At 38.5% G+C, this 27831-nt stretch overlaps 1 protein-coding gene across 2 annotated transcripts in view; it reads left to right on the forward strand.

Moving 5' to 3' along the window:
* The first annotated feature begins 239 nt into the window (after positions 1-239).
* FAM83B (family with sequence similarity 83 member B) overlaps positions 240-27831 on the forward strand; it is a 97374-nt gene continuing 69782 nt past the window's right edge. The window contains exons 1-2 of one of the 2 annotated variants that reach the window (XM_037743617.1): positions 240-558; positions 24119-24622. In XM_037743617.1, the coding sequence (XP_037599545.1) occupies positions 24179-24622 (444 nt within the window). In that variant the 5' untranslated portion in view covers positions 240-558; positions 24119-24178. Of the gene's footprint in view, positions 559-635; positions 681-24118; positions 24623-27831 lie in introns of those variants that run through there. The other variant, XM_017542918.2, reaches the window with a different exon arrangement.

Genomic DNA, 27831 nt, shown 5'->3' on the forward strand with positions numbered 1-27831 from the left:
CTGGGATTACAGGCACGCGCCACCATGCCCAGCTAATTTTTGTATTTTTAGTAGAGACGGGGTTTCACCGTGTTGACCAGGATGGTCTCGATCTCTTGACCTCATGATGCACCCGCCTCGGCCTCCCAAAGTGCTGGGATTACAAGCGTGAGCCACCGCGCCCGGCCTCCTCCAGGCATTCTTGAGCCCAGGGAAAAGCGAGGCCAGGATAGGCCCCCGCTCAGCCTAGATCCGCTTCGCTCCCAGGTGAGCGTCGCTGTCCTCCGGGGTCGCTCCTCGCCCCGGCCCGCGAGCAGGGTGTCGGGACTTGTAATTGCCCCGTAGCCCCGAGGGCGGGCAGGAAAGAAAGGCTTTTACATTCTCTGCCGGGAGAGGGCTGGGTGTTTTGAGTTCAGACAGGTTCCGAGCGCCTTCTGGCTGCGCAGGGTTTGGCGCGCCCCGACTTGGGACTTGTAGCAACCCGTCCCCACTCCCGCCTCTCCTAGCGCTGCAGCTCGACTCGGCGAGGCGCGGTTCGGGCCGGAATGAGCCTTCCCCCGCCGACCTGACGCTGGGCAGGTAACTCCCCTCCCCTCCCCGCCCTCGCCCGGGCGCTCGCAGCTTCCTGGGAGGCACACCTTCGGCGGCGGCGGGCGCGGTACGGCGGGCGCGGCTGCGCGCGGCTCCGGGCGCTCCTGGCGGTACGTGGGGCTCCGGCTCCCCTACCCGGACCTCGGCGGGCGGGACCCCAGCGGGCGCGCGGTTGGGGCGGTCGGGGTGCTCGGGGAGCCCGGGGCTTCACCCGTCCCTGGCCGGCGCGGCGGAGAGGAGGCAGAGGGGCCTCCCCCTGTGGAGCGCGCGCGGGATTGGACTTGGTCTAGGGCGCAGAACTCAGTTGTTTGAGTCTTTTCTACGTTTCTTTCATTGTCGCGTGGGTGCGAGTGAGTTGCGAAGTTTGAAAAGTTGTCTCGGGCGGGGTTGGTTTGGGTCGGCAGAGGACAGGCACCGCCCCTCGTGGACGTTGGATTCGTTTCCTCTTTCCGAGTGTAGGAGCCAGCCGAGGACCCCGGGAGAGGAGGCGGGAGGAGAGACCGCTGGGAAGTGCCTCGTGGAAGGAAATCCCGAGTGGAAGCGGAAGGCGCAGTGGTGGGGGGTCCCGGGAATAGGTGGGAGAGCTTAGGTCGCAGAGGTGCGTGGGTGTTCTTTAGGTCCAGAGTGGGGAGCCGAACTTGAGAAGACAAAGTTTTTCCACGCAGCCTCTTAATGGTATAGGATCCCGTTTCTGGGTGCAGACTGGTGGCGACCTGTGTTTTTCAAACTTGGGTCGGCTTGAGTCTGGGTCTGTGTTCCCCAGCACCTCTCCAGGAGAGTCTGTACCTACCACATTTTGAGAACCACTGCTCTAGATCGTGGTAAGTGATCTAGAAGAAGAGGAGCGGATGCCTAGAGCAGATTGCTCATGGAACGCGACTTGGAGACTTAAGGCCTATTCTGTGTGATATGTGGGGGGAATTTACCTGTATAAGGTGAGGGACGAGGCAGAGAATGTGCCTGTGTTCATTGCAGGAGTCATAGGTATGTAAAGAGACAACAGTGCTTTATAGGAGGAGACTGGGAGGTTATGGGAACACAGGATAGCACGTTGTCCATGCTTGGAGTGGTGAGGTTATAGGGTCTTTCTGACCTAGACGTGGAAATGAGAGCTCAGGCGGCCAGAACGCTAAAAAGGTGTGCAGGTGGCAAACAGTTGAAGCTAGAATTTAATACCCAACAGCTTATTTCCAAATTCCCATTTACCAAACATCTTGCCAGGTTACTGGCAGCACCTCCCTTCTTTCTCTTTCTCATCCTATCAAGTGCAAGAGCCCCGAGGAAATCGATGACTGAGGCTGAATCATTGCTGACAAGCAACAGGAAAGGAGACAGTGATGAAAGGGACTTAGAAGGAAAAGCTGTTTTTTTTTTTTGTTTTTTTTTAACGGTTGGAGGGGAGAGGGGTGCTGGGTAAATGGGAGAGTTCACATTGATTGGAGAACGAGAATGATATGTGGAACAGAATGATGGAAAGTTGGGAGTGCAGGTCTTTTTTGGGTTTGTTTCTCTCTTGTCCTCCTATAGTCCCCAGAAAGGTACACGTCCTCACACCTTCCATTTGGAAATTCCACCCCCTTGCCTTTGGGGCTCAGGCACACTTGGTGTATACACTTACTAAGGGTGCTGGTTACACCCTCTAGAGCCTGCCCAAGGGGCTGGGTGGATCCTGCCTTTAAAGCTGGCAAGCTCTAAACCGCAGATGCTGAGAATTTATTGTGGGAAGCATCAGCAATTGAACAGCTGCTGAAAGATTGTATAGATGGAGACAAACCACACCTTTGGTGCTGACTCAGTGATGTCTTTTACATTTATGCCCTTGAGTTTATGACTCTAACTGGGTAACCTTTTTTGGGATGAAGTAATTTTATTAATCTTTCTATTTTATTCCCTCTAGCTTCTACCTTTCTTTATAGTTTAAAGTGGAGGTTCATTCACTGAGTATTTTCTTGACTATGACTCACCTTGCAGCAAATCACCTACTTGTTTCCCATTTAATTACATTATATAATACCGAGTTGCCAAAATGTAGTGTTATTATACTTTTAAGTGTCCAGAATCTTGAGGTGAAACCGTGAGCCTAACAAAGCAGGACTCTTCTAATACATAAATCTGGTTGGAGGAGACCTTTTGAAAAGAGCCCACTTAGCTTAATTTAACTAATTATTAGTAAAATTTCAGGTTGCCCTTGTTTAGCTAGTTAGGTAAGTTTGCTTGTCCGTCCCTTTATGCGTTGCAAAATGTGAATGTTCCATGGATGTTTCACAATTCAGTTTGCTAAACACAATGTTTTGTTCATTTTGAAATGTGCTTTTGTTCCTTTAATTTCTGATCTGGAAATGGAATGTATTTCAGAATTTTGTCGTTGAATTTATCATTTGAACATCAGAATACATCTGCTCCCCTTTGGAAAGAGAGTTCTAAATGACTGTTATTCACAGCCCAGCTTTTAAGGATGCCATGGATAAAAATTTGTACAGATAGCACTGAAACGCCATCAAGAATCAAAGCCAACAGCATTTCTCCGAGAAAATGTGTTAGAGCCTTCAGTGGGAGTTTCCTTCCTACTGAGGTGTGCCAGTGGGCATGGGCACTGTCTAGAGGTATCCCAGCCCCAGGGGTAAGGCAGGCTTCCCAAGGGGACTGGCAGGCTGAGTGCTGTGGGCTCCTGAGACAAGAGCTGGGTGAAGTGGTACGCTTCAGTGGAAAGGATATGTGTGGAGGTGAGGTGGAGTGAGGGGCAAGTGGGCTGTAGGCGGGGGAGGAGATGCATTCAGGAGGCAGGGGGCTAATACAGAAGGTAGGGCTGGGGGAGGAGACAAAGGATGTTTTTAGTGGCTGTGATGCTGTAAGGAAGGTGAGCTTGGGTGGAGAGATTATCCAAATATAAGGGATATTCACTGGACATGTTGTTTATGTTGGAAAGTCCTGGAATCACATGATCATGAATGATAGGAAACTTTTCCTCTGGGGACATCTAATTACTACCCAATTTGTCTTCTATTTTTACACAGTCCTTAGGAGTGGGGTTAGGTGTCCCCTAAGAGCACATGACACTTATCTTTTGATCTGTGTCTTAAATAATTTGTAGATTACTGGTCCGTGGGGAACTTATAGTAGTCACGGTCAGCCTCTCTTGCATACTGACATAGGGTCAGGTGTAATCTCCAGGTTACTGGCAGGGACCTGTGTTAAAGAGTTTATAGAGAAGTTACGCAGTGATGATGATTATCTAACTCCTCTAACTTTATGCTCTTTTATACTATCCTGTTATTAAACATATTTATTGACCATTATCTGCCAAGTATTATGTGTCTCCCCAGGGGTAGGAAAGTAAAAAGATATTCCTGGATCTTAGAAAGCTTCCTGTTTAGGTACCTAATGATAATTATAAATACACAAAGAAATAAATGGATCAAGTGCACCGATTCTTGTAGTTCCTTCCTGTTCTCTGCAGGTCACAGCAGATGGTGTTTGTGTTCATTAATCATTTGTGAAATTGAACATTAGCAGCCCTGGGATAGTCATGGTTTTTGACAAAGTATTAACATTCTTTAGGCCTTGCAGGTTTTTCACTGGTATTGTGAAAGGTTTAGACTGTGTCATCACTCCTGTGCCCCACCCATACTGCTCTGAAATTCTCTGTGATCCCTTAGTGAGACTATCATAAAATAATGTTAACTAAGGTTTCCCCAGAGTTTCACTGTGAAGCTTATTATTTCCACTTCTTTGGCCAAATTTTCATTTCAAAGGATTTTTGTTCTTAACATCAGGTTCCTTCTCCGATTACATAGACATCACTTACTACTTGGGGAAGAAAAGGCAGTGTTCAAAGCACTGAACAGTGGCATCCTCCATCTTAGTGGTGGTAATGGAATCAAACATGAGATGTTTGAGCTGTCATTTATATTCAGGCACTAGAAATGATGGCTTTAGTTCTTAACAGCAGCTTACTCCAAATACCTAGTCTCATTTGACTCATTCAACAGTTGTTTCCAGATGTTTTAAAATACTATATTTTTCTCTAATAAATATAACTTCTGAGTTATTTGTTAGAGTGTAATGTAGCTAAGTTGTTTTTAGAGTAAATAACTGTTTAGTGTTCCCTCATGATTCTTTTTTTAGTTTCAACCCCTCCTTTCCTTTTTCGTCTTTATTGGCCTTTTCATCTTTTTTGCTGCATCTCATCCTTTCCTCCTTTTGTCCCTCCGCTTCTTTTTTTCTTCATGCTTCTCTTCTCTTCCCTCCCTTTATGTCTTTCTCTTCACTTCCCTTCTTTTTTATCTGCCACTTGTCATTCCATCTGATTTACCTTTTCACCCATTCGTCTTTCTTCCTTCTTCTCCCCCATTCCCTACTTTTATTTGTCGATTTCACCGTCTGTTTAACTACCTATTTATTTACAGCTCTTTACTTCTGTCATCTTCATCATCTCAGTTCTCTGCTCTGGTATTCTAAAAATCTGTACAAGTAAAATTAGAAGCATATCTCATTGTATTGTGCTTTGCTTTATTGTACTTTGCAGCGATTGTGTTTTTACTAATTGAAGGTTTCTGACAACACAACCTCAAGCAAGTCTGTCAGTGCCATTTTTCCAACAGCACGTCCTCTCTTGGTGTCTCTGTGTCACATTTTGGTAATTCTCACAATGTTTCAAACCTCGTCGTTATTATATTTTTTGTGGTGATTATCTCTGATGCTATTCTTGTAATTGTTTTGGGGTGCTACAAACCATGCGCACATATGACAGTGAACTTAATTCTTAAATGTGGTGTGTGTTCTGACTGCTCCACCAACTAACTGGCCAATTCCCCTGTCTCCTTCCCTCTCCTTGGGCACAATATTGAAATTAGGCTACTTAATAACTCTGGCAGGGCCTTTTAAATGTCCAGGGAAAGGAAGAGTTGTGTGCCCTCACTTTAAATCAAAAGCTAGAAATGACTAAGCTCAGTGAGGAAGTCATGTTGAAAGCTGAGACAGGCTAAAAGCTAGACCTCTTGTACTAGACAATTATCCAAGTTGTGAAAGCAGAGGAAATGTTGTTGAAGGAAATTAAAAGTGCTACTCCAGTAAACACACACATGATGAGAGAGCAAAATAGCATTATTGCTGATAGAGAGAAAGTTTTATCGATCTAGAATTTAATCTTGTTCAATCTGTGGCCTGCAGGCCACATGCAGCCGAGGACGGCTTTAAATGCTGCCCAACCCAAACTTGTAAATTTTCTTAAAAGATTATGTGATTTTTGTTGCAGCGTTTTTTGTTTTTGTTTTGTTTTGTTTTAAGCCTGTTGGCTGCTATTAGTGTTAGTATATTTTATGTGTAGCCCAAGACAATTCTTCTTTCAAAATGGCCCAGGGAAGTCAAAAGATTAGACATCTCTGGATAGATCAAGCCAGCTACAACATTCTCAGCCAAAGTCTAATCCAGAGCAAGGCTTTAACTCTCTTAAGTCTGTGAAGGCTGAGAGAGATGAGGAAGCTGCAGGAGAAAGGTATGAAACTAGCAGAGGTTGGTTCCTGAGGTTTGGGGTAAGAAGCTGTTTCCAAAACATAAATGTGCAAAGTGAAGAAGCAAGTGCTGATGGAGAAGCTGTAACAAGTTATCCAGAAAATCTAGCTAATTGATGAAGAAGGTGACACTAAACACATTTTTAATGTAGGCAAAACATCCTTCTATCGGAAGAAGATGCCATCTAGTATTTCAGAGCTAGAAAGGGGAAGTCAGTGCTTGGCTTCAAAGCTTCAAAGGATAGTCTGACTGTCTTTTTAGGGGCTAATACAGCTGGTGACTTTTAAGTTGAAGCCAGTGCTCATTTATCATCCCAGAATGTCTAAGATGTTTAAAATTATTCTAAATCTAGCCTGCCTGTGCTCTGTAAACGGAACAACAAGCCCAGATGAGAACACATCGGTTTACAGCAAGGTTTACTGATTTTTTTAAGCCCAATGTTGAGACCTACTTGTCAGAAAAAAAAAATATTCCTTTCAAAATATTACTGCTTATAGACAATGCACCTGGTCACCTTAGAGAGCTGATGGACATTAATGTTGTCTTCATGCCTGCTAACATAACATTTGTTCCGTAGCACGTGGATCAAGAAGTGATTTTGACTTTTAAGTCTTATTATTTAAGGAAGACATTTCATAAAGCTATAACTGCCATAGTTAGTGATACCTCTAATGAATTTGAGCAAAATAAATTGAAAATCTGGAAAGAATTCACCACTCTACATGCCATGAAAAACATTTATGATCCGTGGGAGGAGATCAAAATAGCAATGTTAACAGCAGTATGAAAGAAATTAATTCTAACTCTTGTAGATGTCTTGGAAAGGTTCAAGACTTTTGTGGAGGACATAATTGCAGATATCATGGAAATAGCCAGAAACAGCAAGGGAACTATTCATAGAATTAGAAGAGGAGGCTGAAGGTGTGGTATGGTTTCTTCAGTGTTGTAACAGTTTAATAGACGTGGTATTGCTTCTCACAGACAAAGAAAGTGGATTCTTGAGATGGGATCTACTGTCTTGGTGAAGGTGCAGTGAACGTTGCTGAAATGACAACAAAGGGTTTTTAGAGTATTATAAAAACTTAGTTGGTAAAGCAGCAGCGAGGTTTGAGAACATTGACTCTAATTTTGAAAGAAGTTCACCAAATGTAAAATGCTATTAAACAACATTGCATGCTACAGAGAAATCATTTATGAAACGGAAGAGGCAAGCTATCTGGCAAACTTTGTTCTTATTTTAAGAAATTGCTAAAGCTACCCCACCCTTCAGCAACCACCACCCTCATCAGTCAGCAGCCATCAACATCATGACAAGCCCCTCCGCTGGCAAAAAGATTACAACTTGCTGAAGGCCCAAATGATTGTTAGCATTTTTTTAGCGATAAGTTATCTTTTGACTAAGGTTGTTCATTAGTTTTTTAGACATAATACTATTGCACATTTAATAGGCTACAGTATATTGTAAATATAACTTTTATACACACTGGGAAACCAAAAAATTTGTGTAACTTGTTTTATTGTGATGCTCACTTTATTGTGGTGTCTGGAACCCAATTTGTAATATCTTCAAGGTATGCCTATGTATGAAAGTCAAATTTTATTTTCTAATACAAGGCAAATTTTATTTTTTAATAGCTAAAATAGAAATAAAATGGGCAATTACTTTTTGAACATTGTAAGGACAATATTCAACAATATGTTTCTAGCATTCTTACATTTAAAAAATATGTCCTTTTCTTCACAATGGAACATATGTGCAATGGTCATTTGATCAAAACCAAAGATTTGCTTCTTTTGGCACATACAGTGAAGTCCATCTTGCTTTAATTATATTCAGATTATAAACATCCTGTCACTACAGGATTTTCATTTTTCCAATTTTCAAAATTTATTATAAGTTCAAATTGCAATAAAATATTAAATAAGTGTGCAAATACACAGTAAAAATAAATACAGTGATATTGAAACTGCATATTGACATGCTGGCAGCCTCATGTACAGTAAAATGAATAATTAGTAATTAATCGATTAAAGACTAGAATTATTAAAGTTGTTTTGAGTGTCAGTCTCTCATGCAGAAAGTTCAGGCTTTTGAAATGTCAAAAGAGCTAAGTAGAAAATCACTTATACATATAATTGAAAATTACAGCATCTGGCCACAATTTCTATGTCTGTTAATGTCAGAGAAAAACATCAGACCATATACATTGAAAGAAATCTAGAAAGTGCTTTATTGCAGAAGTACTTATTTGTGTGGTACTAGGCCAATTCATGTACACTCATATCTCAGTATATTCTCTGAGAAATCTGTCACCTTTGGTTCATACTCAAAGCCATAACTCATTGCTATGTTATTAATATAGAGCCTTCAAACTATTTGAAATTCTATATTTTGTTTATGGAGTGGCTTTACTCCCATTTAGCATGTTAATCTTGTATGTGAAGGAATTAGAATAAGACATTTCCAAGAAAAGAAGGGAGTTAAATCTCTCCAAGGTCATTGGATCCAAAATGTGATTCCATAGAAATTTGGAGGGGATCCAAAATATGATTCACCAAAAAGTAGGGGCAGGAGCCCTTGGGATCCTAAGTATGTGTGTGGGTGTATCACACACACAGTAAATGATCTGATAAAATCATTAATTACTTAAGTGAATCATCTTTGATTTTAATGTAACAATGTAGAAATGCCATTGTATCCCAAATAATTCAGTTTATTTTGTATACATATGAGAAATATATTTAATTTGTATAGAGCATGGTTAAAACTGAAACAAAGAGAAGATAGGTTTAGATAACATAATCAGTGATGATTCATTCCATGAAAAGGGTGCCAAGGTCTTTTCACTTAAGATATGTAGTGTTGTAGCAGTTGCTAAATATTGGCCACAACTCTTTGGGGAAAGCTTAATTGAGAGACTAAGAGAGGAGCCCTGTCTTTGAAATTAGTTAGGACTTGGAGCTGCAAAGGAATGGAAACCGCAAGATTTACCCATGGACTCACGCATACACACACGTAGCTATATTGTGCAGAGTGGTAAGTAAGCCAGTGATAGTCACGATACTATGTGGCCAAGTTGTCTCCTTCTCCCTCACTGTTATGCTGACATAGGACTTCAGGACAAATGAAAGTGAAATGAGCTGCCAGGTGCATTATCTGGTTCAGATGTAGTTTAAGCAACTGTGACTAGCAGAGTTCTGTAAACATCAGCTTTGTCTCAGAATTGCAGTCTTGCAAGTTAGCCCCACTGTCAGAGGAATTGAGCACAATTATACAGAGAGAAAGCTGGGAAACCAGGTTACTGTTCGTGTGTAAGCCACAAGTCCTAGAGATCGGTCTATATAAATCCAGCAGCATTTTACACATTTAAAAGATATAGTTCTTTATTTCTTATTTATTAACTTCCCTATGTGTAAGTGCTCTATAAACAGGTGAAGAAGCCAATGAAAAAGGTTATTTTGAAAAGAATAAAAAAAGGTTGAACAGAGTGGGCTAGTTGTGTGATCAGATTTGTTGTCAGTGTCTGGGGTAATATAAAGAGAAAAGCACTTTATTTCAGTTGTGATACAGCTGTCTAGGCAGGCGTGATGAGAAGTGAATCCTAAGGGAAACTACTAATAAAGAATTGGTAGGTATTGGGATTATTTTAGATATTCTGATTATTTATACGGCTCTTTAACCAAGTTAAAACTAAAATCTCTCCAGGCTAGATATATTATTAATATTTAATATTATTTGGCATTCTAACTAAATAAATTTGTGTCCACTTACACACTTGGCACAAAATTATTTCTGTTTTTAAACCTCTACATTATAACTGTCTGAGAATGCTTTTCTGCCACTAAATGTATATAACAATTTTACTTTTAATGAAAAGCTATTCCTAACATAACTAAACAAAATACATTTTCTTAAGACATTTTATTTATAGAGTTTCTCATTTGTAGTTGAGGCACATTACCCTTGTTAAATATATTTGGGAAGTCATTTTAAGAGTTCATATTGGAACACACATTTATTGGTTTTCCTACAGCATTTACTGTGCAAATGTCAGCATGTACCAAGAGTGACTTTATTGCCTTAAATAGACTCAGAGGTGGGACAGGAGGGCACATGACACATTCAACATCTCACTCTGTGGGGCTCTCGTTGCCTGTGGTGTTTTTGTACAAATATGTCTTCGTTATAAATTATACTACATTTCTGAAGCTGAGGTTGAAAGAGACTGAACCATACTTCCTGTGGTGTTCAGGGAATTATGTATGAGTGTTGTGACATGAGGAGGAGGAGCAGAGTCATGGTGGATAAGTAAAGGGTAGGTCCATAGATCTCTAGTTATTTCTCCTTAATAATTATATTGTGAGGGCAGAACTGAATTTACTTGTGATGTAAAAGAATAGGTTTTATTTAAGACAGTGATGATACCTAAAATATGGAGTAACCAACATGATGGGGCCACTGGTAAATTAGAACACATCAACTCAATGGCCTTTAAGTAGCTGTTACTCTACTGAAGGGGGTACAGGAAATGGCACATAAATAAGTAAATATTTCACTTACTTTGCATAATAAGTGTTATAAGTTAAATAAAGCATGGTGAAAAGATTAAGTGTGGTAGAGAGAGGGTGGGTTCTCTCTACAAAGGATAGTCTGGAAGACCTCAGAGAAGGTAGCATGTGGGTAAGATAGAAATGAAAAAAAAAAAAAAAAAAAAAGGAACATTCCAGGCAGATGGGATAGCTAGTACAAAGATCCTAAGTTAGAAATTAACTCAGGAGGTTAGGCGTAAAGAAAGAAAACCTGTTGAATATCCAGGGAAGATGTCCGCAAACCAACTGGATATATGAGTCTAGAGCAGAAGGGAGCAGTGAGGTTGGGAGTTTTGCCAGACATTCGTGGATATAAGACTGGACGGGATTATCCTGGGGAGAGTAATGAGAGAAGAGCGAAGAGAGATGGCGACTCCCAAGTCCAAACCCTGACAGCAGGAAAAGGAATGGCTTTGATGACATTGGAGGAAAATTCTTAGTCTTCTGTATACCTCAGCAATGATTTTCAAATACCACTGGAGTTAACAATAGTCACTATTTAAAAGTCATTTCCCCCACCTATCCAGCATTTTCAAGAGAAGGAGATCCTCATCCTGATGCAAGTTTTGCCTGCCTTTGGATAGAGTGAGAGATGCATTTTTCTTGAAAAAGAATCCAGATTCATATCGGGGTGACTTATTGGATAAACTTAATAAAGCTTTACACTGCTTTGTTATATTAAGTTGTAAAATATAGACTTCAGCTTCCCAGGGGTTGCTCTGAAATACATAGTGACTTCAATTTCACTTTATTGATATACTAAATATCCATAATCATAATTTATTTAAACACCCAATTAATCCTTTCTTGCTATTGAAATCAGTTTACATAACAAAGTTGATACCAGAAACACAAGAAAAAATGAGTCATGCTTTATAGCTAATTTGTATCACTACTTGGGTTGAAAACACAAGACTTAGTACTTTATTTTCTTATGATTAATATAAATATACGGAAACTGTTTGCAGAATGACTTTAACATAATTAAACAATGAAAAATGCAAATTTTACAGAGAATCCCGAGACACCTGATAGCACCTTTCTTCTGACAAAGTTCTCATTTGAAATTAACATCTATGTTTTTGATATAGATCTACCCATTTACCTAATCTCTTTCACAGGACTCAATGTGTTTCTGGTTATTCTTTCTGAAGCCCTTTAAAATATATTTTAAATATAAAATATAATATTTTATATTATCAAAAACCTAACCTCAGTTTAACATAAGCAAATATCTGTTCAAATATTAAGAATTTCTGCATGGTTATTATAATTCTTTTTTCTTCTCCACAAGATGGAGTGTCACTCTGTCCTCCAGGCTGATGTGCAATGGCGCAATCTTGGCTCACTGCAACCTCTTCCTCCTAGGTCCAAGTGATTCCCCTGCTTCAGCCTCCTCAGTAGCTGGGATAACAGGTGCCTGCCACCATGCCCAGCTAATTTTTGTAGTTTTAGTAAAGACAGGGTTTCACTGTATTGGCCAGGCTGGTCTCGAATTCCTGACCTCAGGTGATCTGCCCACCTTGGCCTCCAAAAGTGAGCTGGTGTGAGCCACTGCGCCTGGCCATGGGTATTATGATTAAAAAAAATTTTTTTTTACAGTTTCTAGTTTATACTTTAGTCATCTCTCACTCTGTTACCTTCAGTTATTAAGACAGTATATCATTAGCTTTTTTAACAATTATGTACTTAGCATTTAGAATTGTGCTAAACAGACATAATCTCTGCTGTCATAGGACTCCAATCTAGTGGAGAGGGTGGAGGATGATATATTTAAATAATGCATGAGATGGGATAACATGTGTCGGGGATTACTGTGGGAGCTCCTTTCAGTGGCTGTTGTACTAACCCCAGAGAGTTAGGGATGGCACTGTTTCAGTGAGCTACTTACTAAGCCCTAATTAAGTATATCTAGTTATTTTAATTTTTTTTCCTTTATGAGTCTGTACTCATATGGCTTTAGTTTGGATAGTTTATGTTTTTCTCTGTAAGAATTATTAAACTGTGACATGAAGCATTTTGAATCACCAATTACAGCCAACTTAATCTGTGAATGAGAAAAGAAGTGGTTATTGTAAACTCAAAAATAACTGTTGAGATACTTCTTTTACAAAATCTTTCCCCATTGCAAAATAATACATATTCATTGATAAACATTTGTTAAATACAGAAAAGTGAAAAGAAGCTTCAAAAAACCACCTGTGGAAAAAGAAATCCACTCTCGTGTGTGTGTGTGTGTGTGTGTGTGTGTGTGTGTGTGTGTGTTTCTTTAGTTTTGGGGTGAATTTTCTGCAATTATAATTTTGCTCTTACATAGTTTTGTAGCCTGCTTGTTAGCTACAGCATATAACAAGCTTTTCTGCATGCTATTAAAACCACTAGAGGCAGCTTTTAACATTCTTGTTTTGTTTTTGCATTTGAATACTGGTGCTTATAAAGTCGCTTAGTTAATTTACGAAAAAAATGAAGCTGGAGATTCTAGATTGGTAAACACTTACCAATTGACTTACTGAGAGGGGGATGTGCTTAGAGGGGGTGTGAAAGCTCCCCATTCCCCCACACTCCTATACCTTGCCCTATGCATTTGGCTCTTCCTGAGTTGTGTCCTTTATAGTATATCAGTTAAAAAAAAATTGTCAAGGTGTTTGTAAATGCAAAGGGCCCAGAATATCCTAAACAATCTCGTAAGAGAAGCACAAAGTGGAGAACTTACATAAACTCTAAGACTAACTATTAAGCTATGGCATATGATTGACAAAAGAGATCTGTGGAACAGAATAAAGAACTCAGCAATAGACCCTCCCTATATAGTTATGTCACATTCAACTAAGGCATGAAAGGAATTCAATGGGAAATAGAATGTCTTTGGTAAATAGCCCTGTAACAACTATATTATATGTGTGTGTGTGTGTGTGTGTGTGTGTGTGTGTGTGTGTATAAATATGTATGTACATAATCCTGTCACACAGCCTATAGAAAAATTAATTGGAGGTGAATCAAAGAAAGTTTAAAATCTGAAACTATAAAGCTGTTTAAGGAAAATGCTTCATCAAAATGTAAAACTCTGTTCTGTCCATGTTCATGGCATGTTAACCACAGACCCTCCTGATCCTTGACACATTGCTCTGCTTATCCCTGATCCTCTCCAGAGCTTCTTGAGGGTATTGTGGTTGTTCATGTTATGGTCCCAAACTCCTGACCTGAGGTGATCTGCCTGCCTCGGCCTCCCAAAGTGCTGGGATTACAGGTGTGAGCCACCGTACCCGGCCATGGGTAGTATAATTTTTTCTTTTGAGACGGAGTTTCGCTGTAGTTACCCAGGCTGGAGTGCAATGGTGCGATCTCGGCTCACCGCAACCTCCGCCTCCTGGGTTCAGGCAATTCTCCTGCCTCAGCCTCCTGAGTAGCTGGGATTACAGGCACGCGCCACCATGCCCAGCTGAATTTTTGTATTTTTAGTAGAGACAGGGTTTCACCATGTTGACTAGGATGGTCTCGATCTCTTGACCTTGTGATCCACCTGCCTCAGCCTCCCAAAGTGCTGGGATTACAGGCGTGAGCCACCGCGCCTGGCCAGTATAATTTTTTTAAATTTATTTTTTAGAAGTCTCCAGTTTATACTTTGGTCAGCTCTTACTCTGTTACCTTCAGTTATTAAGGCAGCATATCATTATTAATTTGAAGTGAATTTGAGCAAATATTTCTTAAGATGAGAGTTTAATATTTCATTCTTTAAACTGGATCAAAATGTCCTAGTATAGGAGTGGCCTAGGCTGGGCACAGTTGCTCATACCTGTAATCCCAGCACTTTGGGAGGCCCAGACAAGTGGATTAATTGAGCCCAGCAGTTCGAGACCAGTGTGGCCAATATGGCAAAACCCTGACTTTACCAAAAATACAAAAAAATTAGCCAGGCATGGTGGGGTGTGCCTGTGGTCCCAGCTACTCTGGAAGCTGAGGTGGGAGGATCACTTGAGCCCCAGAGGCGGAAGTTGCAGTGAGCCAAGATCATGCCACTGCTGACAGAGCGAGACCCCACCTCTAAAACAAACAAAAAAGAAGTGGTCTCATAAAATGAGGGGATTGGTCCATGATGTGGTTTCTTGGGTTCTTTCTGGCTCTAAGTGTCCTTTGAGTTTTTAAAATGATGGAGGAAGCAATGAATCCCTGGTAAAATGGCCCCAAATCTAGTTGGAGTGTTTCTGGACAGAAAGGCCCGGCTTCTTGTTTTCGCTGTCCAGTAATGAGATACAGACAGACTGGCAAGAAGGGAGTTAATTTCTGCAACCGGTTACAGGGAAAAGGGTTGAGTAATTCACCAGACCAACTCCAAGTTACTAGTTTTTTTTTAGTGCTTGTGTACATTTTAAGCTCCATGCCTACATGTGGGAGTACACTTACAAGCCAGAACGTTTCATTCAATCTATATCTAATCTTTAACTAGATCCTGAGATCTGGAAGGTTTTCTCTAGAGTCTTGGAAAATTTCTGAAGTCTGCCCTAGTACAATGTATATGTGTAAGAATGCTTTTATTCAATCAGACATTAGGATCTGAGAAAATTCAGGTGGGGTCATAATGGATTTGTTTTCATATTCCAGTCCTTGTACTCAGGCACGAGTTTCTCCAGTTCTTTAATGTTTAACTTATCCATACATCCGAGTTATAATGGAGCGTTAGTGGAAACTGACTCTTCTGGTTGCTGATGGGAACCTGGCCTGCCTGAGCACAGTGGGTCACAGGAAGAGGGGAACAAAAGGAGCAGCATCAGGGTATAGTTGGGGTGATGATCCAAGGCACACCCTAAAAGCAGTGAGGAAAGTAACCCTTGCTGAGGAAGCTAGGACTGTGGGAAGGACACTAGATGGCAATCAACAGACCTGAGTTCTTACCCAGGATGTGCCTTTGAGTGTTTGGCCCCTGGTGGACATTTTCTTCCTCCTCTGTAAAATGAGTGGCTAGATGGATCAGCAAGTATTTCTTCTTCCTTTTTACAAGCCTGTCATCAGCCGGGTTTGGTTGCTCATGCCTGTAATCCTAACACTTTGGGAGGTCGAGGTAGTCGGACTACCTGAGCTAAGGTGTTAGAGACCAGCCTGGGCAAAATGGTGAAACTCTATCTCTACTGAAATAAATTAAAAAAAAAAAATTAGCTGGGTGTGGCAGCGTGCCCCTGGAGTCCCAGCTACTCGGGAAGCTGAGGCACAAGAATCGCTTGAACCCAGGCGGTGGAAGCTGCAGTGAGATCACACTACTGCAGTACAGCCTGGGTGACAGAGTGACACTCCACCTCGAAAACAGCAACAACAAAACCCTGTCATCTTGTTTTCATTACTTAAATACTTTAAAAATAACAATTTTAAATTATAAAACAATTATAAAATAATATAAAATAAAATTATTTAAAATCATTTTAAAAATTAAAGCAAAAAAATAAATGAAGCTGAACTTTGAAGGCTGATTCTGGAGAAACTGGGAAGAAAAGTAGAAGGCAAGTTCTTGTCACTCTGGCGTAGGAAACACTTTCCCAACCACAGGCTCACTGCTAAGCAAGCTTTTGAACCTCCCAGATCTTTTGAGCAGGCAAAACAAATGCTATTTTGGAATTCTGACCTGAAGAATGTCTCAGAAACCCAACTCGTTATCCTATAGGACACTCTCAAAAATGTGCCCTCTGCTTAATTATGAACGTAAAGGGGGGTTTCAGAAAACACACACACACACACACACACAAAACATTAAAAAACCACACAAAATATAATAATAAGAAACAAAAATAAAGGTACCAATTCTATTTTTATGTAGCTTTATTATTAAATGAAACTCCATCTTAGATTATTACCTAACAGTTTTTAGCAGTTTTTATGGCAGATGTACACTTGAAGGCCTTCATCTCATTTAGTTCACATAGAAACCCTTTGAGGTCAGTACTCTTATTTTACCTTTTTCTTGGTGAGGAACATGAGGCTTAAAGCCCTTAAGTAACATGACTGAGGCTTTACAACCAATATGTTTCAGAGTAGAGGCCAAAACCTGTGCCATCTTACCAACTATGCTGCCATGATATTTGTCATTTGGCCCTTAAAATAATTCTACTTCTCCACTTTATATAATTGAAGACTACTCTTAGTGAGTCTTCCAGTGTTCTCTTTGGACTAAACGTTCCAATTTTTCAACTACTCTTCATGACACAATGGGTTCCAAAACCTGCCTAGTTCTGTGTGAATGAGGTTAATTTTTTATATAAATTCAAACCTCCAAATTTATTGCAGTTAAACTTAATAATGTTCATGTTGGTTTATTATTTCACCACTTTGTCACTATTTTAAGTGTCTAGTTTGGCATCTAGCGTACATGTTTTTTGTTGATTTCTGCAGATTGTTTTAATGTGTCTCTATTCATCCAAGTGATTACTGATCAGGACCACACAAGAATATAGCACTTTGGCATGGCACAAGACACAACTTCATCAGGACAGCCTTGTAGTTTGGATGCTGGTAAAATAATAATTTAATTTGCATTTTAAGTCATGCATAAGCCTTTGGAATTTGAGCATTCAGCATAAGCTCTCTCTGGAAATGTTTTATTTATTTTTTAATTTTTAATTTTTAATTTTTTTTTTTTGAGACAGAGTTTCACTCATGTTACCCAGGCTGGAGTGCAATGGCGCGATCTCGGCTCACCGCAACCTCCGCCTCCTGGGTTCAGGCAATTCTCCTGCCTCAGCCTCCTGAGTAGCTGGGATTACAGGCACGCACCACCATGCCCAGCTAATTTTTTGTATTTTTAGTAGAGACGGGGTTTCACCATGTTGACCAGGATGGTCTCGATCTCTTGACCTCGTGATCCACCCGCCTCGGCCTCCCAAAGTGCTGGGATTACAGGCGTGAGCCACCGTGCCCGGCCTTTATTTTTTAAGATGAATTTGTTTACAGGAATTATTCAATAAGTGCTTCCAAATGACACTGAATAATTATGTTCTAATGTCATTAACATACATTGTTTTATTCCCCCTCGACATCAAAAATTCCTATACTTTAGATCTGAGACGGCAAATAGCAGCTAATACAGACAAACCCTGTAATTACACTATTGTGAAAGTGATATTGCTATCCCCTCCCTCCAGTTAAAATAAATTGAGGAGATTAAAGAATAATTACTTATTGAGCAAATGGGATTCCCATTTGAGATTTATAAATGAATTGAAAGTATGTTTGTTGTTTTTATGAGTTTGATAAGATGGGTGATTCTAATGGTAATCCATCTGTGGAGATGTTTCCACCTAATACCGTATGACTAAGTGTGTCATATATTTATATGCTCTGTGACCTGCTGAATATCATGCTGTGTGAATGACTGTAATCTGCACTATTGGGCCATGTTGTCATAAGTATTATTATGAAACCAGCTTAGAATCTTTTAATGAGTTTGGATGTCAACAGTAGATATCAAATTGCACTTGACAGCTTGAATATTATAGTCAATTTTTAATTTAATAGAAACTTTTTAAATGTTTTAATTGTCATCTTAAATTTCTGGTAATCAGATGAGAAGACAAACACAATCTTGACAGCTGAAGAAAGGAAAGATATATGATTTTCAACTGTTGTGGACCATGGCTAATAATTTTATATGACAGAGATGTTCTGAAACAATCCTTTATGAAACATTTTCTTACATTATGTAGATAGACATTTGATACGTATCATAAAGTCAATTACCAAAAGAAATGACAAATTCAAGAATTTTTCCCCCTCAATATATGAGAGTTTGCAAAGTGTTTCTTAATGAAATTGCTTAACATTGAAGTTATATTAGATAACTAGTTTATCATATAAGCTACAAAAACCAATCATTTCTAAATAATACATTTACTTGTTAATTTAAGTTTATTTTGAGATTTTGAAGGTTTTAAAATAAGAACATTTTTGTATGCATTTGTATCAGCTGCCTAGTGCAGCTGAACAAAGTACCAAAAATACTGGCTTAAAACAGCCGAATTGATTCTCTCATGCTTCTGAAGACTAGATGTTTGGAATCAGGGTGTCAGCAGGGCCCTGCTCTCTTTGAAGTGCTCTAGGGGAGAATCTATTCCATACAGTTCTGTTATCTGTGCTCTTGTAGGCAATTCTTGGCATTCCAGTCTGCCTCTGTAGTCTCTTCAGTTCTCCCTTTGTGTCTGTCGCTGTGCCTCCTCTCTTCTTATAGACACAAGTCATGTAGCCATATCGGATTAGGACCAGCCCTGGTCTAATATGACTGCATCTTAACTTGATTACATCTGCAAAGACCGTATATCCACGTAAGGTTGCATTCACTGGTACTGCAGGTTAGGACTTCAGCATATCCTGTTGGAGGATGTAGTGCAACTCATAAAGCATTCAATAGATGGAAAGAAACAGTTTAAAACAGAGATTGGAAAATGGACTGCAGTGATGTTAGCAGCTGTGATCTTTTTTTTCGTATTTGTTTCAGTCAAAATTCTGACTTTGGGTTATTGACTTGAATATTAGGTAATTACAGCCTTAGACTTTTGATTTGAGAAAGCTGAAGTTTCTCTTTGGAACATTTTCTCACTGACTCATTATTTCAGAAGCCTTTTTAGTGAATCCTCTCAGATCAGTTTGGTTGTTTTATACTGTAGATTATTAATAGTTACAAATTGTATGATATTGCTATGGGATGAAAAAAATCTCTTTTCAAATCTTTAAATCTCTTATGGTCAAATTTATTGCATATGTGTAGTAATTATACTGTAACAGATTGTGAACATGTAAAACAGTCACCATATCATAATAATAGTAGGGTTGCATTACCTTATTTATTCCTTAAAATACCCCAATGAGGTAAAGACTGTTGTTATTCTCTCTACCTCTGCCTAAACTGAGGCTTGTGGACATGTGTAACTTGTCCAAGAACTTCATCGCAATTGATGAAGCAGAGTTTTAACCTGGAAGTTTGACCCTACAGGTGAACTCTTATCTTCTGTCTATATGTCGTTTTTGTTTTTCTATCAAAGGCTCATGACATTGCTCGTCAGTACGATTTTTTTCATTAAACTTCTTATTTGGAGGTAATTGTGGTTTCATATACAGTTGAGGGCAGTAATCCAGAGAGATTCCTTGTGTCATTTACCCAGTTTTCTCCAGTGCTGCTGCCTTGCAAAACTATAATACTGTATCACAACCAGTATGCTGACATTGATACTGTCAAGATATGAAATATATATGTATATATTGAGTGTGTGTGTATGATGGAGATGGCTTTTGTTGCCCAGGCTGGAGTACAATAACATGATCATGGCTCACTGCAGTGTCCGCCTCCTGGTCTCAAGCCATTCCCCTGCCTCAGCCTCCTGAGTAGCTGGAATTTCAGGCATGCACCACCACACCCGTCTAATTTTGTATTTTTAGTAGAGACAGGGTCTCTCCATACTGATGTCAAACTCCCGACCTCAGGTGATCCGCCTGCCTTGGCCTCCCGAAGTGCTGGGATTATAGGCGTGAGCCACCATGCCTGGTGATGGAGAATATTTCTGTAACTACAAAAATTCCTCTGATTGCCTCTATATAGCCACATCTACCTTTCCCACTGTCATTTTAAGAGTGCAGCATCTAACCAAATGGAATTATACAGCATGTAAACTTTGGAGATTGGTGTTTTTTCATTCAGCATAATTCTCTGGCGATTCATCCAGGTTGCTGCGTGTATCAATAGGCCATTTATTTTACTACCAAGTAGCATTCCACAGTGTGGGTGTACCATAGTTTAATATTCACCTGTTGAAAGCCATTTGGGTTGTTTCCATTATCAGGCTATTATGAATTGAGCTGCTATAAACATTTGCGTACAGGATAAGTTTCAGTTTTTTGTGAATAAATCACCAAAGTGCAGTTGCCGTGTTGTATGTTAGTTGCATGTGTCATTTTATAGATAAAACTGCCAAACTGTTTTCAGAGCAGCCCATGAATTGAAATAAATTTTTATGATTTATTTTATATCCTTTGTATTTATAGAATTTTATTGGACCCTACGTTCAATATCAAATGCAATTTTTAATGTTTTTTGAGGCATGGATTTGAAAGGGTCACTTTTTTCTGGAATGAATCATTTAACTGTTAGATAAGTCTGCTTAGCTTACCTGGCATCATGATATCTTTTTTTTTTTTTCTCTACTCATTAATTCTACTGTGTGTGTTAAAAGAATATACTTCTTTGGAGTTTTTATTAGTTATTAATAAAATAATGCCTTTAAAAAATATATTTGAAGGCACATCTAATTAATTTTGTCCTCAAAACCCTCTTAATATTCGGGGATTGAACTGTAGAGAGTGCTTTGGTAAATGTACAGCTACATACAGGAGATATTGTATTGCAATACTTACTATGTAAGTACCATTACCCTCTTGTTCTCTGATAAAATTTGTTTATAGATGGTTCCTTAACAAGTATTCCTTGCAAACACCTCTCGTGATAAGTATCTCTAGACAGTGGCTAGAACATAGCCTTTCCACTGGAACAGTATCAAATATATTTCGTAGTAACCTTAACTTTTGTACATAATATTGTAACCTCATTGCTCATTCTATTTTTCATATATTTTTCTACATGGTATCTGGCTATTGATTAGTCTTGTAATTGTAATTAATTATAAATAAGAAGTTTTACTTCTTATTTCCATTTTCCATTTTTTTTTTCTTCAGATTATCTGTGTCTTCATAGTTTTATTTTGTCTTCATGGTCCTTTTGAGATCTATGATTTCAGAGTTTACACAGTTCCAGAATGAATTTTTTACAGCTGCAAAATATTTATTTGCATAGGTATAGCTCAGAAATTAGTATTTTAAAAGTACTTTATGCATTTTAACTTCCAAATAGGTAACAGGTGTTTAACATCACATAGGAATTCAAAAGTTACATTTCAAAAATAAAATGAATACGAGTTTAAGAAACTTGGATTGTTTATGAACAACTATGACAGATGTGACCTATCATGTAATCACCAGCTATTTGTTCCTTCGTGGACTGGAATTTTCAAGTGAAAACTGTACCTCACCAAATCTTAGAAAACTATAAGCATAAGAATTGAGTCATTCAAGCGAATGCAAATCTTATTTTAATTTTTTTAAAAATGAGCATTATGTGCAAAAGATAACTTTAATGAATACTGAAAGGTTATTAATCGTATGATATGAATATGAAGTCAGCAACTTTATGAAGATTTCTCAACCTTGGCACTGTTGACATTTTGGCGGGATTATTTCTTATTATGGGCGTCTGTCTCATGCATTGTCGTATGTTTAGCAGCATCCTGGGTCTCTAATCATTAGATGCTAGTAGCCCTCCTCCTCACAAGTGATTCTATTTAAAAATGTCTCCAGTTGTTGTCACTTGAGGGGCAAATCTGCCCTTTTGAAAACCATTGAACTTGAATGAAATGTAATTGAGAAAAAGATGACATCCTAGAATGAATGAGAAAGTTTCAGCATGAAACTTGAGACTGATATGAAAGTTTCAGCATGTATCCCTGGTACATGTCAACAGATTAATTTTAATTAGGTAACAAAAGGAACAAATTTTATTTCTCCGTGCGATAGTTTTTATACTAGCAGACAAGCTAGGTGTTCTTCCTTTTTCTCTTGGAGAAGAGAATGTTTCTGTAAAGCTTCACCATAATACTGTTTAGGGCAAGAAAACTGGCATCCCCAGAATTCAGATGCTGCATTGTGGAGCCAAGGATCCAGGTGTAGTTCTAGTTGTCTGGGCTTGGATCAAACTGTGACTCAAGCTGAGGGCTCTCCAAGAGACAGACAAGAACATGTTCTATTTTTATTCCTGTATCGTCTTTAATCTTTGGGCTTTCTGTACTATTAGACTTTATTTGTAAAACTTCTGAGCCCAGAGATGGGAACAGGATTGTTTCCACTAAAACGGTAAATTGTCTTCTGTGCTCCTCAGTTCTGTTAGTTGCTAGATCTTTTCTGATCATTGTTCCCCAGCTAAATTCATTACTCTGTTGTCCATTCTTCAAGACTTTTCTGTATGATTAGCTTTTGACTCTTGCTCCATATTTTGAGCTAAGGAGTTAATCAATGGTAATGGTTTTCTGGGCTACCCTCCCAAATCATATTTGAATTTTGGTAGGCCTGAGACTGAAAAGGCTGAGTTAAGTGGAATATATAAAATATAAAATTGAGGCAGAGTCACTGACAGATATCTCTTCAAGTCAGCTTTTTAATACTTGTAGCACATCATAAATCTGTATCTTGAATATGGAAAATGGAGATCATGACTTCAAAAGACTGGAAAGTCCATCATCTGATTGAGACAGCCCATTCCAGTATCTCACACAGTATGAAGTAGTGACTGAATGATTGAATGAGGAACATTCTGTGGGCGTTATGAGGGATGCAATGTGATCCTGGATAGGCAGATTTTGACTCCTAAGAGAAATTCCTTAATTATCTTTCATGTCTTAAATTTCATTTCACATACTCTGAATCTTAAGGATCCTTCAGACCATCTCTGGAATACTCTGTTCACTTCCTCGCTGGGTTTTTGAACACTGACTTTCCTAGCGATCTGTCTCTTCTCCAGTCCCCTGCTACTGCCAAATTGTTTTAAATAGAAGTTTTGTTGAATCACAAAAGTTTGTGTCCTTGCATTCTTGGCTTTATCTTGTCTATTCAATTTTGTCTCTTACTCCTAGCAAAAAGAACCTGTTTTCCAGCATGCCAGGTTTTTTTTTTTTCTTTTTTATTTTCTTCTTGATTCCTGAATGTACCAAACTCTCATATTTCTTGTGTGCTTTTGCTTATGTTTTTATCCTTGTATGGGATGGACATATTTCTTCTTGCCACCTGATCAGATTCTTATTCATTGCTCCAGGTCCAGCTGAAGCCCACCTCTTGCTCAGTGCTCTTCATAACTCATTTGCTCCCTATTGATCTCTCCTTGCTTTTATACTTAAAGCACTGAATATGGGCATTATTCATTTTGGCTCTTAAGAGTATATGGCTTTCTTCAAAGTGGTAACTAACAGTTTTGTGTATACAGTTTGCTCCTCAGCCAATTAATACATTCCTGAAAGACCAGTGTTTTGTGCTTTTAACATTATATCTAGCATATTACTGTATGTATGACAGGTACTCAGTAGAGGCTTACATTAATGGCTGGCTAGTCATTGATTGTTTTCTAATTCTGTTTTAATTTGAGGTACCTTGGCAAAGGAAAATCCACGAGCAATCTGTAAGATAAATCTGCTTAGGTTATTTGTGATAGAGGTATGAATTGTGGTGCTATTAATGTCATTTTGGATATGAAATGTGTGTCATTTTGAGCTGCTGGTAATGGAAGTGTATAAATAAAAGATAAGAGTTGATATGTATCATAAAACATTCTATTGCAGAATTTTAACTTGATCTTGATTTGCTTCTTTACAAATACCAGGTACTTCTCACCACTGCATGAACGGACATTTGACAGTGCCATCGCCAAACACTTGTAAGCATGGAGACCTCATCAATGCTTTCCTCACTGAATGATGAGTGTAAATCTGACAACTACATTGAGCCTCACTACAAGGAATGGTATCGAATAGCCATTGATGTTCTGATAGAACATGGGTTAGAAGCATACCAAGATTTTCTTGCCCAGGAACAAGTTTCAGACTTTCTTGCTGAGGATGAAATTAATTATATTTTGAAAAATGTCCAGAAAGTTGTACAGAGCACAGCACATGGTACTGATGATTCCTGTGATGATACATCATCTTCAGGGACTTACTGGCCTACTGAGTCAGATGTGGAAGCTCCAAATCTTGACTTAGGCTGGCCATACGTGATGCCCGGACTCTTAGGGGGTACCCATATAGATCTCCTTTTTCATCCACCAAGAGCCCATCTACTTACAATAAAGGAAACTATTCGGAAGATGATTAAAGAAGCAAGAAAGGTAATAACATTTCTATTTTGAAATGAAAAATTTGAAACACATAGAAAAGTACAGAGAGTAATATAACAAATATGTACGTTAATGAAAGAATCTCAACGTGTATAGGCCATGCCTATTATTTTTAGGAAATGTACCTATCGATACAGAGGAAGGCTGTATTCCTATATCTTGCATATATTTAGGAGAGTGGCATTAGGTACCTGCTAAAGAAAGAGATTTGCTTTTCTTCATAATGTGCTCAAGAGACCTCTTCTCCCATAAGACTAAGGTATGTTGACTGGGAATAAGATGATTGACACTCATAATTTGAAAGCATCTAAATTTTTCTTCCTCTCTAAAAGAAAGGAGTTGGTGGATATGCTGAAGTTTTCTTTGTGCATAATAGTACTGAATACTAATTATTGTTCTGAATGTGGTTTATGCTACTAAATAAGCCATAAGTTTACTTCTCTGTTTTCCTGTGTTGTGTGGGAACAGTATAAAATTGTCATAATATAAAATTCTAAAGTAAGATTCTGAGATATGTAGCATTTTAAGGCTTTGGTGTTCTTTATCAAATATTTATATTATCTTATACATCTCATAAATCTTGTTTTAGAGCTCAGGTAAAACTGTAGAACTCTAATCAATCAACAAAAGCTACTAAGAGTTTTCTGTCTACTCAGCACCATGGTAGGCACTTTGGAGACTACAACAAAATTCCCCAAGCTCAATCTAGAGTTTTAAAACATATGGGCAAGGCTGACTGTCCTGGCACATGCCTGTAATCTTAGCATTTTGGGAGGCTGAGGCGGGCAAATCACTTGAGGTCAGGAGTTTGAGACCGCTTGGTCAACATGGCAAAACCCCATCTCTGCAAAAACAACAACAGCAACAACAGCAAAAACTAAGCTGGATGTGGTGGTGGGCACCTGTAGTCCCAGCTACTCAGGAGGCTGACACACGAGAATCGCTTGAATCCAGGAGGCGGAGGTTACAGTGAGCTGAGATCATGCCACTATACTCTAGCCTGAGTAACAGAGCAAGACCCTGTCTAAAAAGAAAGTATGGGGGAAAAATTTCAATTTTTAATTATAAAGTGTGTATGTTTTAGTTGTGACTATATGTTACAGAAATTTAGATCTAAAAGGGACCTTAGGAAGCATACATGCATGACATTGCTTTCTTCTATGCCAATACGACACAGAAATGCTTGCAAAAGTTTGCTTTCATGAGGTACATAAATATAAGACCCTTGAATTCCTCAGTGACATGGCAGTTTGCAAGACAGGCAAGTAAAAGTTAGCAATCATGTAGGGAGACACTGTGTTCTGAAGCTAATGTCCAAGCTTTGCAGAAATGTAGTAATTTTTTCCCTAACCCTTCTGAGTTCAAATAACCTGTCTTTTTAGCTGTGTTAACTTCTTTAACAGTATTATATTAAATAAAGTACTAATCCATTCCAGTTGTTAAAAATTAGCTAGAGAATCAGGCTCACTCTAAGTGATCACACTTTTATTGAGTATATTGAATGGTCATTCAGTTTTCTAAATTGAACCATGAATATTTTTTTAAACAGTATTATCCTGGGCTCTGTGAAAAAGTTATATAACTGCATTTTGTAAGGCAACATAAAAAATTTGAGGAGATATATATATATGAATCTTTGTAATGGCAAAATAATAAATATCAAGTATTAATGTTTGCTAATTTTGTTTGGGGACATGATATGCTTTTGAAGCACAATGTTAACAGAAAATTGAAAAAAATACATCAGTGAAGGTTCAGATTCTTATTGTGGTAACTTAGTAGTAATGCATTTATCAAATTGCATGCTAGCTAGTTTCCTTTGGGGCATTGCATTGCTGTGACACAAAATGTTAAATCAGGAGATATCATAAGTTTTTGGGCTAGCACTCACGGGAAACTGAACATTAGTCATGACCTTTTGATGTATTTTTCTTTCTAATGTGGCAGCTGTGTATTTGATGAGCCTCTAAAAGTAATGTCTTCTACCTGGTCACTGTCTGTTGAGAACTCCTACTTGAATTAGTGAGCTGAAGAAATTGAAGTCCATACTATAAAATAGTAATGTAATGTGTGCTTCTCTTTTATAATATCAATGTGGCATAAAAATTAGAAATTGTGTCTTTTTTCTACTTACATGCATATATCTAAGCTGAATTCAAAGTAAGAGAATTATTTGTTCTTGTAAACAGAATATACTGCCAATCAAATATAAATTACAACAGATGACTTAGCTTTTTGCGTGCATGTTTTTTGTTTTGTTTTGTTTTTTGTTTTTCACACAGAGACAAGGTTTTCCTTTATTATCCAGGCTGGTCTCAAACTCTTGGACTCAAATGATCCTCCTGCCTCAGGCTCCCAAAGTGCTGGGATTATAGGCATGAACTGCCACACCCAGTTGTTATTTTTTAAAGTGTTGGGGAATGTGTTAGTTTCTACCTGGATGCAATAAATATCGAAGACAAATTGGCTATCTTTGCATGAAATATGTATTTCTCAATTATTTTGGAAGATTCTTCATATGTCCCCATATCTACTTAAAGATTTTTGAAGGATTAAATACTCTGGTAAAAATGTTATTGACCCCATTTAAAAAAGTTAAGATTCAAATATTATGAAATAAAAGCTTGCCCCGGAACACATTGCTTTATAAAGAGCAAATGTGGTTTTCATGACTATCATTAACTCAACAGATGCCATGCTCTTATTATCTTTCAGAATCAATGGGAGCTTAATAATCATCAGGATAGGCTTTCTGTTTTTGAATTTTTTTTTTCCAGAGGATAAATTATCTTTATTGGTAACTTAGTGATTACCATGTAATTGCCACGGCATTGTAAAGGGATGATCTTTTTTTTCATAAAGTGTTTGTATAATGTGTATTTTAATGGATAAAGTTTTTTGTTTGTTTGTTTTTGTTTGTTTTTTTTTTGCTTCCAAATATCTCACAAGGAGTCTTTTGGTAATAAACATTGTAAAACTCTACAGAGATATGAAGCCAAACCAGTAGGGCTAGACACCAGCAAAACAGAACCCAGGAAAAGATCTCAGATAAGAATTTAACTCCATTTTCATTTTTCTGTGTTTGCAATTGAGATGAGGTACTTAGGAAAATCATGCCATTTTATGGAAAAATCTGAAATTAATGAAAAGAATATAAAAGATATCTGCTTAAAGGCCCAAACATTTGAAATCTGATTATA

The sequence above is a fragment of the Cebus imitator genome, unplaced genomic scaffold (genome assembly GCF_001604975.1).
Source record: "Cebus imitator isolate Cc_AM_T3 unplaced genomic scaffold, Cebus_imitator-1.0 Scaffold148, whole genome shotgun sequence".
NCBI classification, from domain to species: domain Eukaryota; kingdom Metazoa; phylum Chordata; class Mammalia; order Primates; family Cebidae; genus Cebus; species Cebus imitator.